Source organism: Populus alba, chromosome 18 (genome assembly GCF_005239225.2).
Source record: "Populus alba chromosome 18, ASM523922v2, whole genome shotgun sequence".
Lineage (NCBI taxonomy): Eukaryota > Viridiplantae > Streptophyta > Magnoliopsida > Malpighiales > Salicaceae > Populus > Populus alba.
Window position 1 is genome coordinate 16,106,286 of NC_133301.1, and position 15,736 is coordinate 16,122,021.

Genomic DNA, 15,736 nt, shown 5'->3' on the forward strand with positions numbered 1-15,736 from the left:
ATGAGAGCTTGAAATGGATTGTTATGTCTAAAGTATTAATTTTTTATTATATAATTTATGTAGTTTTTATGCCTAACATATAACCTTATAAAAATAAGAGGCATGGTTTAGTATTTATAGAAAAAGCTGAAAAACCCTATAAATTAGTAAAATATTAATTAATTTTCCCCCTGAATAATATCCATATATTAATTCAGAATAATTTTAGAAATTAATTCAACTAAGTCCTTACTTGATTTTTCTAGATCTAAAAATATAATACATGTATTAATTATATTCTAGTTCTTAATTTCTAAAATATATTTTAATCAATTTATACTTAAGTAAATCATTATAGTTTAATTTTTTATTAATAGTTCTTAATATGTATGACTCATTAGGCTCTTAATATGTTGGCCCAATTATAAATTATAATTCTAATTAAATTAAATTAAATTAAATTATTATCAATTCAACAATTGATTAATTTATATTTGAATATTAGGTGCATCGTCTAGCAACGTATCCTGATTCCTAAATATTAAAAAAGTTATTAATAGCTTGACTTAACTTTTCAGTGACCGTTTTCTCAATGTGATCAATATCCTTTCATCAATAATGTTCTGATTTAACATTAACACATGGAATATGTCTGCTGTATTAAACCATGTTTGTTCTGTACATAATAATCATTAATCATTTGAATAAGATTTAAAACTCCTTTTAAATCGCATTCCATCTTGACCAAGGATTTTTTAGTCAATATCATTTGAGAACATATGAAATAATTTTTCTAATTTATCTAAGATGATGAATCTTCTCTTTGTCACTCAAGTACCTTCATATAGTTCATTTTATAATTAATATCTGTCTTTTCGTTACCTCGATTAAGATAATATGTAACAGGATTAGAGCATAACATTCTCTATATAAGATAACTTAGTGATCTCAAATCTAAAGATAACTTACACAATCGTTATGTGAGCCTTTCTATAGATATATATGATCTCTCGATATGAAATTCTCATACAAATCAGTTTAATATGTATGTCTTATGACAAACACCTACATATTAGTTCTATGCATCGATAAAGAACATTTTATTAACAATGTTCTAATGCAATAAGAATATCATAATTATAACAATTTCATAATTATTTTTTTTTGCAAAGTTGTTTTTGTCCCATGAACTTTATCTCTATTCTAGATTTATTAATTTAATATTATTATAAATATTAAAAATAAATAAAAATATATATATTTATATTAATATAATAATATCATGTGTAACTAACCGATTTGATCTAATATATGGTATATTAAACTAACATTAAGTCCATCTGCCCCCGTAAATACTCAACCAACTACAGTAAAGAAGCTCATGCATGTGCTGCTAACCGAGCTAGCAGTACTTTAAAATGCATTGGTGATTGATCACTTCCTGCATTCTTGTGGAAGACGGCTGGCTGTGAGAAAAGTGGCTATCCTGCTCGAGTACCAGATTTCATAAACATTGTCATAGAAGTTTGTTGAGTTTCATTAGGTTTGCTTCTTGCTTGCACTTGTTGCTACCCAATTTTTGACCCATGTTTTTGATATATTTTCAAAAAATCCAAAAATAGAGAAAAACAATGAAAATCCCAAAAAATAGGTTTTTTAATATATTTTCATCATTTTAGCATTTTCAAACGTCGTCTAAAAAAAAGAATTTAAATTGTTAAAAGATTTTCAAACGTGTTCGACTTTTCACGCGTCATTTTTTAATCATTGATTTTCCGCATTTGAGTCGACGTTGATATTGCTCGTTTCAAAAAATACAAAAAAATAAGAAAAATCAAAATTTACAAAAAGAAAGAAGTTGAGGGACCAAGTTGAAAAACCTAGCAATATTTTTGCCTATAAATACTGGTCTTTAACTCAAACAAAGGAGGGGGCAATTTTGACAACATCTGAAAAATACAAAAAAAAACAACCCTAAACCTATCTTCTCTCATTTTTTTCTCAAGGCAGCCGCCCCCCACACAAAAATTTTTAGCTCCCCCGCAGAAACACAGCTGCCAGCCCTTTGGGTTTTGATTTTTTCTTCTCCACACCGGATCCCCTCGTTCTTTTCCGTCACCCACAACCGGCCAAACAGCCCCCAAGCCCCCACTGATTGTTGTTTTTTCTTCTTCTTCCTTTTCTCCCTCACCAGCAGCCACTTTCTCAGCCCCCTCAGCCGCCGGTCAACAGACCTCCCTCTCCCTAAGCCGTTCCTTCATCCTTTGCCAACAGCCACACAAGACAGCCCCTTCTCCAGCTCTTCCCTCTCAGCGGCAGTTCGTCTCCATCAACACAAGCTGCTGCTCCCTCATCATCCTCTCGGTCGTTCCTCCTTCTTCACCGGCAGCGACCCGCAGCTATCAAGGACTCAGCTCAGACTGACCTCCTTCTCAGCCACCATGAGCTGACCACCATCTCTTCTCCAGTTCTCCCTCGGAGCCGCCGCCTCCCCCTCAGCCACGGCCTCCACCGAACCCCAAATTTCCAGCCCGTAGCCAACAGATCGCCTCCACCAGCAGCCCTTCGGTCACACCGCCGAGTGCCTGAAACAGAGAAGGTTGGGCAAGCAAAAGACCCGAACAGATCGGCGGAGAAGGAATCAGACCCGGAATGATAAAGAAGACCCAGAAACAGATCTGCAAACCAAAAATAAAAATATAAAACCGACTGCTTGTTGTGCGTTTTTGTTCTTGTTGCAGGCGACGGTGACCCTCACCGCCGGTGGACGAAGACAAAGAAGAAGAAGGCGCTCCCGATCCACTGGTTTCCAGCCTTGTCGGTGGCGCGTGAACCCACGCGCCACAGTGGCGGTGGCGCGTGGGAAGACGCGCCGCCACTGATTTCTGCCCCAGCAACCTTCCCGCACTGTTCCCGAGCACTGTTCCTGCGGATTCCAGAAAATCTAGAATGTTTTAGGGGCTATTTTGTAATTTTAAATGGTTTTGATGTAATTTTTTTTATTTTAGTATTGTATTTGTATTTGTATTTGTATTATGGATGTAAAAGAAAAAAAAAACAAAAAGAAAAAAAAAGAAAAGAAAAGAAATAAAAATAGTGAAAGTGAATGTGTGTGTTTGTATTTGTTTTATGAATTTGTTATTTTATTTATTTTATTTTTTCAGGATAAAATTGCAAATATATTAAAGAAGAATTTAATATTTTGATCGGATCACGGTTAAGAATTTATTAACTTATACGTAAGTGATATTTCTAATTTCCGATGAAAAGACAATTATTAAAACTTCTTTAACACATCAAATTCACGAAGCAGCTTACCTCAGGTAGGGTGCGTTAGGGGTGCTAATACCTTCCCTAACCACAACCAGTCCCTTACCCGTGAATCTCTGACCAGACCAGTATATCCGGTTTCCTAGTAGCCTTCAATAAATTACTAGGTGGCGACTCCAACGAACCATTAAAACAACAACGAGACTTAAAATCGCCAGCCCGATGCCGCGCGCTGATTTTTTTTGGGGTGCGACAGAATGGCGACTCCACTGGGGAAGGTACTGTTTCTGACATTATTGGACTAAGCTTTGTATATTTGATGTGTTTAAGTTTTTGCATTTTTATCCTTTTTGTTAATATTTATTTCCATGCATTTTATAGAATTGTCTCATGCATCACCTGTATTTATTTTTAAAAGCACACACAAGCTTCTAGGTTAGGTGGGGAACTAGCGATCTGCCCTAAGACTATTGGTCAGGGTTCAGATGCGTGAAACACCCAACTCATATCTGAGTGCCTGCTTGGTAATGGTGGGTATACGTGCCTTAACCATTCCTTGCAACGCCCCCATACTGTCTTTACGAAGAACGTCACTGGGCAGATATGAGACCCTTTTGAGACCAGATAGAAAACCTACCCCTGTTCACATAATGAATAGAACCTGTCCTTAGGTTGTATGTGCTATTGTTATTTGCATAAGGGCAAACCCTTCTTGAAGCATCTTGAACTCAAGACTTATGGGTGACACATTGGCCGTTGCTCCGAAAATTTTCATTGTAGAGTTTGGGCAAAAATCACGATTCTTGTCCATCATACAAGAGTTACGACCATATTGTCACCTCTCGAAGGGTGAGTTCATCATATAGATTACATGTTCATACATTTTTCATGCATGCGCCAGAATGAAAAGTAGGTCCCCTACGAGTCTACAACACCCGACTTTGAATGAAGAAAAACACGGAAGATGAACAGTATGCTCGTCATAATTTTTGGAGACGTGTGTGACTCGCTTCTAGCTTACTCGAACAGATATTGAAAAATAACTCTAGGAAAGTTCCTTCCAACCGACCTATCATCTTTGTTCAAAACCCAATAATGACTCTGCCCGAAGAAATTGGGGGCAAAATTTGTCAAGAGCCTCGTTGTAATCATGTATTTTTCGCAAAAGCTTTGGTGGGAAGGCTGACCAAAGGGAATTGCATCACCGCTGCATATTGGAGCCTATTCTTGTTCTACAAAAAAAAAAAAAAAAAAAAAAAAAAAACCTTAGTTTGATCATGCCTGCAAAATTTCTTGATTTTTATTTCAACCTATTCCAGTTTTTGTTGGTAACTTGGCTCAAAATTCCGCAATATTTTCCTTGTCAAATGAGCCTTTCTTGTTAATAAGATCATGTGTTTTTTAACATACCTCCATTTTTGTTGTTGTTTCATGCAAATAACATTTTGAGCATAACTTTTAAGCATGAAACCATCACAGCAAGAATATTTGGGGTGTGTTTCCTTCCTTTCAAAACTATGCATGATCGCACATGTTCACAAGGATTTTTGGGAATTCAAAGTTTAGTACAGAAACTGAAATCATGTTGATGTTTGTCCAAAAACAAACGAGTTCTGAAAATTCAGGTGATTCCTTAGAAAGGTAACCATACACCTAGAAAAAACCAAAAAAAAAAAAATAACCCATGAAGTGACTCCAAAAGCTGAGTTTTATTTGAATGAATAATGAGAAATCATGTTGCATACTCGCATGAAAGCAAGACTTACCGATCCTAAATGCATGCATTTGAGATGAAGAAAGGCCATCCTTGATAATTCTTTCACAAGGCCTTAAATATATATCATTTGCAGTCCCCTTTTGAGCCTAATAAATATTTCTTGAAAAAATAACCTTGGCTAGGATCACACCCCACACTGGGGGTAAGTGCGATGACATAGAGAAAACCTCAATGATCGAAAGTGCCCAAGCAATACTAGGGAGCATAAAAGAAAATTCTCAATCATCAAAGGTGCCCGAACAAATGTAGAGGGGCATGAAGAAAATCTAAAGGATCCAAAAGTTTTGAGCAAAAAAAAAAAAAAAAAAAAAAAAAAAAAACAATATATGATGCTCAAAACCATATGAAGAAAACAAAAACAAAGAGAAAAAGCCCAAGCCCAACACAAGGGGGCATGATAGACAGTTTTCGAAGGACATTTAAATGACAAAAGGTCAAGAAACAAGCACAAGTGATCCTTAGTCTTCAAATCCCTTAAACACCTTTTGAGCCTACAAATATCATTTTCTTCATAACCAAGAGCCCAAGCCTACATTACGTGCCTAATCAAGCCCTTTCTGATCAAAGGCAAGCAATCTGGATCGGTAGGCAATGCTCTCTCATGTGAACCAAATCATTATTCATGCAAATAAAAATATATGCTTTGAACCTCGGTTCTCAATAACCCTCAAATTGAAATTTAAACCTTTTCTGACAAAACCAGAGGTCACTTCATATTTTTTACCAAAAACCAAAACAAGAAGTTTTCATCACTTCTGATAACCTCTCCATAGAAATCACTTGAATGTTTTAGAATGAGTTTTGCTTTGAATCGATGTCAAAATAATTTTTGTGTTTGGAATAACTTTTGGAATTTCAAAAATTCTGCATGAAAACAACTCCCTGTCAAACCTTCCTTCATATAGCCTCGTCCACAAACCCGAATTGAACACTTGGGGGCATGATCAAGCTAGGGAGCAATAAAGAAACATATGATAGGGCAGGCTCCATGATTCCCATTCTAAGAAAATGTCGAGCAAAGTTGGCAACCCTTGAGATAAAGGGGCGGAGGACAAAGAAGTACGATGATATCAAGTCTTTCCTAGAGGTAAAAATCACAAGAGATGACTCGAGTAAGCAAGAGCGAAGAAGCCATCGAAGTTCACTGCCAACACTCCAACTTTTGAGAAAAGAAGAGACATCATGAAGAAAGGGGGACCTATTTTTTCTCAGGTAAGTATACATGCATATTGATCATAATGCATTGCTTTTAACATTGTCAGGTCGGTGTTTCATCATCATCTTTTGGGTAGTGGTTTTCTAACCCTACCTCATTTTGAGTGCGTCTTTGAGCTCTCACCTCTTTCTGTGTGCGCCTTTGAGCTATCATCTCGGGTAGTGCGTTTTTTCTAACCCTACCTCATTTCGAGGGCGCCGTTGAGCCCTCACTTCTCAGGTAGCGCGTTTTCTAACCCTACCTCATTTCGAGTGCGCCTTTGAGCCCTCGCCAACATTTTTCTTGGGTAGGTCACCCATCATAATGAGACCATTTTTTTTCACATTCTTTCCACCTGGGTTGGTCACCCATGACAATGAGACCGCGTTCTTCATATTTTTTCCAGCTGGGTTGGTCACCCATTACAATGAGACCACATTTCATATTTTTTCCATTTTTGGGTAGGTCACCCATTACAATGAGACCGCACTTCATATTCTTTCTATTTGGGTAGGTCGCCCATCACAACGAGACCGTTCATCATATTTTTTCCATCTGGGTAGGTCACCCATTACAATGAGACCCCACTTCATATTTTTTCCATTTTCGGGTAGGTCACCCATGACAATGAGACCGCACTTCATCATATTTTTTCCATCTGGGTAGGTCACCCATTACAATGAAACCACACTTCATCATATTTTTTCCATTTGGGTAGGTCACCCATTATAATGAGACCGCACATCACATTCTTTCTATTTGGGTAGGTCGCCCATCACAACGAGACCACCTTTTCATATTCTTTCCACGTGGGTAGGTCACCCATTACAATGAGACCACACTTCTTCACATTTTTTCCATTTTTGGGTCGGTCACCCATACAATGAGACCAGCATTTTTCCAGGGTTAGTCACCCGTACAATGAGACCAGCATTTTTCTAGGGTTCGTCACCCGTACAATGAGACCAACATAGGGTTCGTCACCCGTACAATGAGACCAGCTTTTTTATAGGGTTCGTCACCCGTACAATGAGACCAGCACTAGGGTTAGTCACCCGTACAATGAGACCAGAATGAGGTCGCCAGATGGGATCTCATGTAGCTTTGGTTAAAGGGAATCGTCAGATGGGATTTCAGGTTAACCGAGTTACACAGTTTAGTTCCAGTTGAATGAGGTCGCCAGATGGGATCTCATGTAGCTTTGGTTAAAGGGAATCGCCAGATGGGATTTCAGGTTAACCGGGTTACGCAATATTTTCGTTCCAGTTGAATGAGGTCGCCAGATGGGATCTCAGGTAAACCCAATGTGTGGGCAGGTCGCCCGTGAAAATAGACTATTGGGAGAGTGTGGGTCGGTCGCCCGTGAAAATAGACTAGGGTGAGTACGTGTGGGTCGGTCGCCCGTGAAAATAGACTTGAGTGAGTACGTGTGGGTCGGTCGCCCGTGAAAATAGACTTGAGTGAGTATGTGTGGGCAGGTCGCCCGTAAAAACATATCAGTGTGAGTGTGTGGGCAGGTCGCCCAAGATAATGAAATCATTTTCCTTTTGTTTTCTTTACAAAGCTTACTATGCAAAATTTTGAGGAGTTTTGCTTCGTAAGCATTGTAAAGAGGGGGCATCTGTTGCTACCCAATTTTTTGACCCATGTTTTTGATATATTTTCAAAAAAATCCAAAAATAGAGAAAAACAATGAAAATCCAAAAAATAGGTTTTTTTTAATATATTTTCATCATTTTAGCATTTTCAACGTCGTCTAAAAAAAGAATTTAAATTGTTAAAAGATTTTCAAACGTGTTCGACTTTTCACGCGTCATTTTTTAATCATTGATTTTCCGCATTTGAGTCGACGTTGATATTGCTCGTTTTTCAAAAAATACAAAAAAAATAAGAAAAATCAAAATTTACAAAAAGAAAGAAGTTGAGGGACCAAGTTGAAAAACCTAGCAATATTTTTGCCTATAAATACTGGTCTTTAACTCAAACAAATGAGGGGGCAATTTTGACAACATCTGAAAAATACAAAAAAAAACAACCCTAAACCTATCTTCTCTCATTTTTTTCTCAAGGCAGCCGCCCCCCACACAAAAATTTTTAGCTCCCCCGCAGAAACACAGCTGCCAGCCCTTTGGGTTTTGATTTTTTCTTCTCCACACCGGATCCCCTCGTTCTTTTCCGTCACCCACAACCGGCCAAACAGCCCCCAAGCCCCACTGATTGTTGTTTTTTCTTCTTCTTCCTTTTCTCCCTCACCAGCAGCCACTTTCTCAGCCCCCTCAGCCGCCGGTCAACAGACCTCCCTCTCCCTAAGCCGTTCCTTCATCCTTTGCCAACAGCCACACAAGACAGCCCCTTCTCCAGCTCTTCCCTCTCAGCGGCAGTTCGTCTCCATCAACACAAGCTGCTGCTCCCTCATCATCCTCTCGGTCGTTCCTCCTTCTTCACCGGCAGCGACCCGCAGCTATCAAGGACTCAGCTCAGACTGACCTCCTTCTCAGCCACCATGAGCTGACCACCATCTCTTCTCCAGTTCTCCCTCGGAGCCGCCGCCTCCCCCTCAGCCACGGCCTCCACCGAACCCCAAATTTCCAGCCCGTAGCCAACAGATCGCCTCCACCAGCAGCCCTTCGGTCACACCGCCGAGTGCCTGAAACAGAGAAGGTTGGGCAAGCAAAAAGACCCGAACAGATCGGCCGGAGAAGGAATCAGACCCGGAATGATGAAGAAGACCCAGAAACAGATCTGCAAACCAAAAATAAAAATATAAAACCGACTGCTTGTTGTGCGTTTTTGTTCTTGTTGCAGGCGACGTGACCCTCACCGCCGGTGGACGAAGACAAAGAAGAAGAAGGCGCTCCCGATCCACTGGTTTCCAGCCTTGTCGGTGGCGCGTGAACCCACGCGCCACAGTGGCGGTGGCGCGTGGGAAGACGCGCCGCCACTGATTTCTGCCCCAGCAACCTTCCCGCACTGTTCCCGAGCACTGTTCCTGCGGATTCCAGAAAATCTAGAATGTTTTAGGGGCTATTTTTGTAATTTTAAATGGTTTTTGATGTAATTTTTTTTATTTTAGTATTGTATTTGTATTTGTATTTGTATTATGGATGTAAAAGAAAAAAAAACAAAAAGAAAAGAAAAGAAAAGAAAAGAAATAAAAATAGTGAAAGTGAATGTGTGTGTTTGTATTTGTTTTATGAATTTGTTATTTTATTTATTTTATTTTTTCAGGATAAAATTGCAAATATATTAAAGAAGAATTTAATATTTTGATCGGATCACGGTTAAGAATTTATTAACTTATACGTAAGTGATATTTCTAATTTCCGATGAAAAGACAATTATTAAAACTTCTTTAACACATCAAATTCACGAAGCAGCTTACCTCAGGTAGGGTGCGTTAGGGGTGCTAATACCTTCCCTAACCACAACCAGTCCCTTACCCGTGAATCTCTGACCAGACCAGTATATCCGGTTTCCTAGTAGCCTTCAATAAATTACTAGGTGGCGACTCCAACGAACCATTAAAACAACAACGAGACTTAAAATCGCCAGCCCGATGCCGCGCGCTGATTTTTTTTGGGGTGCGACAGCACTCATCATTCCTTTTGCGTTGGATTGTTTACTTTGATTGTGATGGTTGCCACTTGCCCCAAATGCCTCCAACTTGATTAAGACAAGCTGAGTATATTTATGTGTCTGTCTGTTTAAGTTTTCATGCAAATTGCTCTTAAGAATTCTCGTGGTTGTAGTTGGTTTTTTTAAATGAACTAGCAAATTCTGTACTGGGATTGCCTAACTTGATTAATGGTGGTTGCTAGTGTTTATAAGAAGGCTTGTTTGCTAACTTGTATCTTGGAACCAAGAGAGCGGATTTATATCTCTAATGGCTATCCGTCACTGCTTCGACAAAGATGTTGACCAGGTACTTCCCATTTTCTTCTCTTTTGCGCTACATTTCTTGCGATAAATGGAAAATGGAAAATGCATGAAGAAAAAATACAAGAAATTGAAGATACCAACAGGCCAAAGTTTCCTTCTTGGTGCTCTTACTCACTGTTCATCGCAATGCTCTTAATTTATGTTCATGCATATCAGCAAAATAGAGTGTGAAGCTTTTTCTCTAAGCTTGTACAAGGGCAGCCAAGAAATATTTAATTTCTTCATAGGATTTGTATCCTGATCTAGGTGCTGTTCGAAGGAAATTCATGTGTGAAGAAGGTGATACTGAACAGACCACACAAGTTAAACAGCCTCACCTATCACATGGTATGCTTAAATTGATTTTTCTAATTTATTTACGAATCACACACGTACTTTTGCCCTTCGTTTTCTAGCTTCTTTTCTTCTCATAAAGGATGGCACATTTCACTAAAAGAAATCAGGAAACGGTACTCATCAGAGACACGCAAGTTTCTCTCAAGCATAAAAATAAAAAAAGATGACAAAACAGGGTGGTGAAATAAGTAGTGCCAGGAGATAAAAACAAGATTCGAAGCCATGGCATAAAATCTTCAGATCTAGCGACAGTGCGACACCATCTTTAGCTAAAGCACCATCTTTTTTCTTATGAAGTATGCTGATTGCTTTTCAAAGCCGTGTGAAATATACATATTTCTTCTTACCTTCAATGTCAACTTTCTTGATAATTAACCTGGTAAATAATAAAAAAAAAACTTGATCAGTAACTCCTTTTATTAATTTTGTCGGCAGACCTGCCAGATGATCAAGGAGCTGAAAGCTTACGAGGTTGATCCTAAAGTCAAAATTGTGATATTGAAGGTAAAAAAGCTGATCTAGGAATGTGCTGGAATTCTCAACCTCTAATTAAGTTGCACGTGGTTAGACATCAGAACATGATTCTACTCCTTATGATTCATTCATTTGTCTCTGCCGATGCCATTATCATCTAGCTCAGACATCACATTGAACTAAATCTCATGCAGGGAAACGGAAAGGCATTTTGTGCTGGTGGTGATGTCTTGGCATCATATACTTGTATGGTTGCAGGTGAAAATCATCTTCTAAGAAAGTTTTAAAGTAATTGGATAATGTTTGATGCCGTTAATGTTTATCTCCTTGGATGAAACAGGGCATTGGAGCTATGGGACAAATTTTTACAAGAAACAAATCATGTTGGACTACTTGGTTGCAACATATGGAAAGCCTGTGGTATAGAAGCTATATGGCTCTATTAGCAAAGCCAATAATTACCTCACATGTTTCTTTACTCTTGTCATCTTCATTTGATTTTGATAAATGCAATTGGATATTTGAAGGTTGCAATTATTGATGGGATCGTGATGGGAGGTGGCGCTGGGCTATCCCTGCAGGGAACTTTCAGGATTGTCACTGAAAACACTGTATGCTTGTGCTTTACATATTGGAAATATAGGGAGTTGATTTGTTTTAGTGATGTTTCTAAATAACTTAGTGATGCTGGTGGAAGCTAATAGGATAGCAATAACATAGAAAATACAAGAATATTGATTAGCAAAAATGGTTGTAGATGTGAATCATAAAATCGTAATTTTATTATCTAAAATTTATATATGGTGATCGTCTCCTTAAGAGATTTCCAAGATTTTTAAACAAACCAGAAAATTCTATCTTTATTAGAAAACAACTAGAAATTAAAAAAATAATAAAGAAATTAAACATAAATCCAAAAAATACATAGGATAAATAACAAAATTGACTTAAACAGGAGCATCCGAGCTTGAAACCTGATTACGGAAGACACAACAGTCTGATTAGTGACACAATGATTATTTAAATCAAGTAAAATTACTTGTATAATTACCTAAAAAAAATTGAAGCTCAATATAATAATCAAATCTTCTTTTATCATCGTTTTAATTAAGATGCTAACTTGTTCTAACTCTATCAAACTTTTTCCTGATCTTAAACTTATCTCACTAATTTATAAAAATACATGTAAGGTCAACATCATAGTTTTCCCATGTAAGAGTATCAGATCCTCACTCATATACTACAAACTTTCAGTTTGAATAATTTCTGCAAGCTCGACTATATCACTTAAATAATTATACAAAATATTTGATGGTCTTCTTTTCATGAATTAATGTTTCTTCAGTTGTTCAAAAGAAAGCTAACTCATCGAATCTTCATATTTCGTGATGAAAAAGATTAATAAAATTCTCGTCTTTCATAAATATATATATTAAAAAAAAAACGAAATGAAAGTAGAAGCATCTGCATATGTTCATCTCATTTGTACAGTGGATAAGTAATGGTGCTTGGTTGTTACATAGGTGTTCGCTATGCCAGAGACCGCAATAGGACATTTTACTGATGTTGGGTCATCATATTTCCTTTCCAGGCTCCCTGGATTTTTTGGTAACTACCTATTTGTTACTCTATCTACTTTACTAATAGTTTGGAAAGAGTTTCTTGCCTTCTTATCTTCCTCTGAGTGTACAAACTTCTGAATATTCATGAACTCCGTGTGTTTTTTGAGATGTACGATGAAAATTGATCCAATGCATCATGGAAAAAGAAAGATTATTTTTCTTTTTCCTTTATTCGTTAGCAAGTTAATTTATCCTTGAAGAATCTGATTCAGTGCTTAATGTACTTATTCTAATTCATTATAAATGCTATATAGGTGAATATTTGGGACTTACTGGAGCTAAGATTAGAGGAGCAGAAATGGTTGAATGTGGCCTTGCGACTCATTTTATGCTCGCAAAGGTAATGCCTCTTAGAATTGTGCTCAATTATATTTACCATTAAATGGTTACACAGAAAAGCAGTTGCCTCACAGAATATTCAGAAATCTCTTGATCTGCCTCAGATATCCTCTCTAACATCAGTTTTTTTTGCTGCAGTGATAGTTATTTTATCGTGAATGTTCTCTTATTTACCATCAGAGGATTGCATAATTTCTTTTCTCTCTCTTTTTTTTTTTTTTTTTTTTTTTTTGTGGTAGCATGTCCGTTTGTTGGAAACTGCACTAGATGAAGTAACTTCTACCGATACGAAAACAATTTCTGAGATCATCAGCAAATTTATGCACAAACCAAATGTTAAACAGCATGGTGCTTTTAGCAGGTAATGTTCAGGTCCCTGAAAATTTTGTGCTGCTTTTATCAATATCTACTAGTGTCCGTTAACATCCATCCTGAATTTGAATACTTAATCATTAAATAGACTGGAGATCATCAACAAATGTTTCTCGAGAACAACAGTTGAAGAAATACTGTCATCACTGGTGAGCATATCACAGAAGCACCTTTTCTCACCTAAACTTAGTGTAGAAAGTCTCGGTTAGGAATGCCATAAGTATGATACCTGCTTGACTTGTTTTAGGAGAGTGAGGCAGAAACTAAATCAGAAAAGTGGATTCTTGATGCAATCAACTGGATGAAGTCAGCCTGTCCAACCAGCCTCAAAATTTCCCTTAGATCGGTATGAATGATTTGAAGGGATTTCTGATCTTTTACTTGAGTTAATATTCTTTTTCAATTGCAATTCAAGGAATGCTTCCTTTTTCTTTCAAATCCAGAAATAACTTTTCATGTGTGGATTAGATTAGAGAGGGCCGCAAGCAAGGACTTGAGCGATGCCTCATCCAGGAATGTACTATTGTTTGCCACATTTTGAGAAGAACAGTTAGCAATGATTTTTATGAGGTAATTAATTAGAGGAATGATAAGAACATAACTTCGATAATAAGAACATAATGCGATGACTATTCGTCTCTAATCACAGGGTTTTCTTTCAGGGAATTAGGGCCATCTTACTGGACAAAGACAAGAATCCCAAGGTACAAATGGTACTAGCTATGCTTGATACGTTTTCTTAACAATCACATACTGTAATGGAATCCACTTCTCTTGTTTTTAACAGTGGGAGCCTTCAAAGTTAGAGCTAGTGACCGATGAAATGCTGGGCCGGTATTTTTCCAGAGTCGATGAAGATGACATGGAACCCCTTCAACTTCCTACCAGATCCAACTTAGTTGATACCATGAGGCCGAAACTTTGAAACTAGAAAAGCTTTAGGGGGTGATCAGGACTATCTTTCTCCATGATTACATAAGCTGGTGATTGAATATAACGTTTCAAGCTGATAATAGAACAGCTCTCTCTTTTCTTATTGGATTAAGGACTTGTTCTGTAGCATCAACAATAATGAACGATGTCTTAATCAAACAATGCACTCTTGATTTCCGTTGGAGAACATTCTGTTTTTCATGCCTCCCCCCCAGTTTCGACACTTTATATTGTTGCCATGATCTTTCCTGTCTAAGCACCAAAACTTTGGACCAAAATATCATCATACTGCATTGAAACCGTGGTGTTAGACAAAGTAATATACCTTTAGAGAGGGTTAGGGCCATCTCTAGAATTTTAGAGCTCGATGGGAGCATCGCACATTTAAGAAAAAGGGAAAATGTGATAGTCTCACATCTATAATTTTGAAAATATTAGGTTAATTAACACACATTATATTTTTTAGTATTACTAAAAATTCTTTCTTAAAAACTTGACTAAAAAAAATTATAATTTTTTAAAAAAAACTTGTTTCTTTCCATATATAACTACATCGCAACATCAAGCATACACATGTACAGAAACCAACCTCTTCTCCTGACTTGGAACGTTAGAACAAGACATATTAAATGCTAATTAATTCGTCAAGGCTCAAAGTCAAGGTTGTTGGTGGATGACTTGATTCAAATGATACGGTAATCCATTGATAACAAGAAATTGAAAGAAGGGAAACCAATTAATATAAACACTGCACCAAGCTTTTTCCTTGCCTTAATTTGCAAATTGTCGGTGGATATTTTGGGCACCAAAATTGGTTACTCCTCGATAGACCCGTATATTTAAGCACAAATTAGATAATTAGCATACAAAATAAAAAAGATATATAAATTAACATAGCAGCAAAAAAATTTTTTTGATGAAATAACACACTTTTGAATATTATGACTATGAACTTTGATATTTAATTAAATATCACTTTTATAAATTGCGACGTCAATTAAATATCGTGGTTGAAAACTGCAATAAAATTTTAATTGATGACATGTCTTACAAACACAATATCAATTAAATTTAGAATAAATCGATCGATCAATTTATAATTGTCAGTTAAATTACCTGACTGATTAACACTAAAAAACAGAGAAAAACTACTTTGTGAACAATAATTTTTTTAAGATTTTATTTGGAATCTACTTTTTTAGTCTACAACTTGGATAAAGATATATATTTTGACTCATAAAACATATTGGAAAAAAAATTCATAAAATTACATTTTTTTGCGAGAGATATTTAATAATAGCAGCATGTATTAAATATCACACTTTAAAATAGCAGCACGTTTCAAAATTTCATGTATTATTTCTTCAATTTTTTTTTAAATTGTGTTATTTGCAAAAACTTTCAAATTACTACTGTGCTATTAGTTTTTAAAAAAGAAAACCATACCTAAGGCAGATTAAGAACTACTTTATCAGTGGTAGGCAATTCATTGTACTACGT

The 15,736-nt window shown here is 36.8% G+C and overlaps 1 protein-coding gene across 1 annotated transcript; it reads left to right on the top strand.

Annotated features, from left to right (window-relative positions):
• Window positions 1-1,419: 1,419 nt before the first annotated feature.
• On the top strand, window positions 1,420-14,228 carry LOC118040183 (3-hydroxyisobutyryl-CoA hydrolase 1). The gene is made up of 15 exons (XM_035047059.2): window positions 1,420-1,522; window positions 10,040-10,143; window positions 10,407-10,487; window positions 10,932-11,000; window positions 11,165-11,228; window positions 11,311-11,390; window positions 11,498-11,581; window positions 12,494-12,578; window positions 12,847-12,932; window positions 13,171-13,292; window positions 13,392-13,452; window positions 13,551-13,649; window positions 13,772-13,873; window positions 13,966-14,007; window positions 14,091-14,228. The coding sequence occupies exons 2-15, from the start codon at window positions 10,105-10,107 to the stop codon at window positions 14,226-14,228; spliced, it is 1,152 nt and encodes a 383-aa protein (XP_034902950.1). The 5' UTR covers window positions 1,420-1,522; window positions 10,040-10,104.
• Window positions 14,229-15,736: the final 1,508 nt, after the last annotated feature.

What these genes read in the sequence shown, in the direction of transcription:
- LOC118040183 (XM_035047059.2), top strand. Translation starts at nt 10,105, where the DNA reads ATGGCTATCCGTCACTGCTTCGACAAAGATGTTGACCAG. An exon ending in ACAGCCTCACCTATCACATG is followed by an intron (nt 10,488 to 10,931) that starts GTATGCTTAAAT and finishes TTTTGTCGGCAG; the next exon opens with ACCTGCCAGATGATCAAGGA. An exon ending in CTCATTTTATGCTCGCAAAG is followed by an intron (nt 12,933 to 13,170) that starts GTAATGCCTCTT and finishes TTTTTGTGGTAG; the next exon opens with CATGTCCGTTTGTTGGAAAC.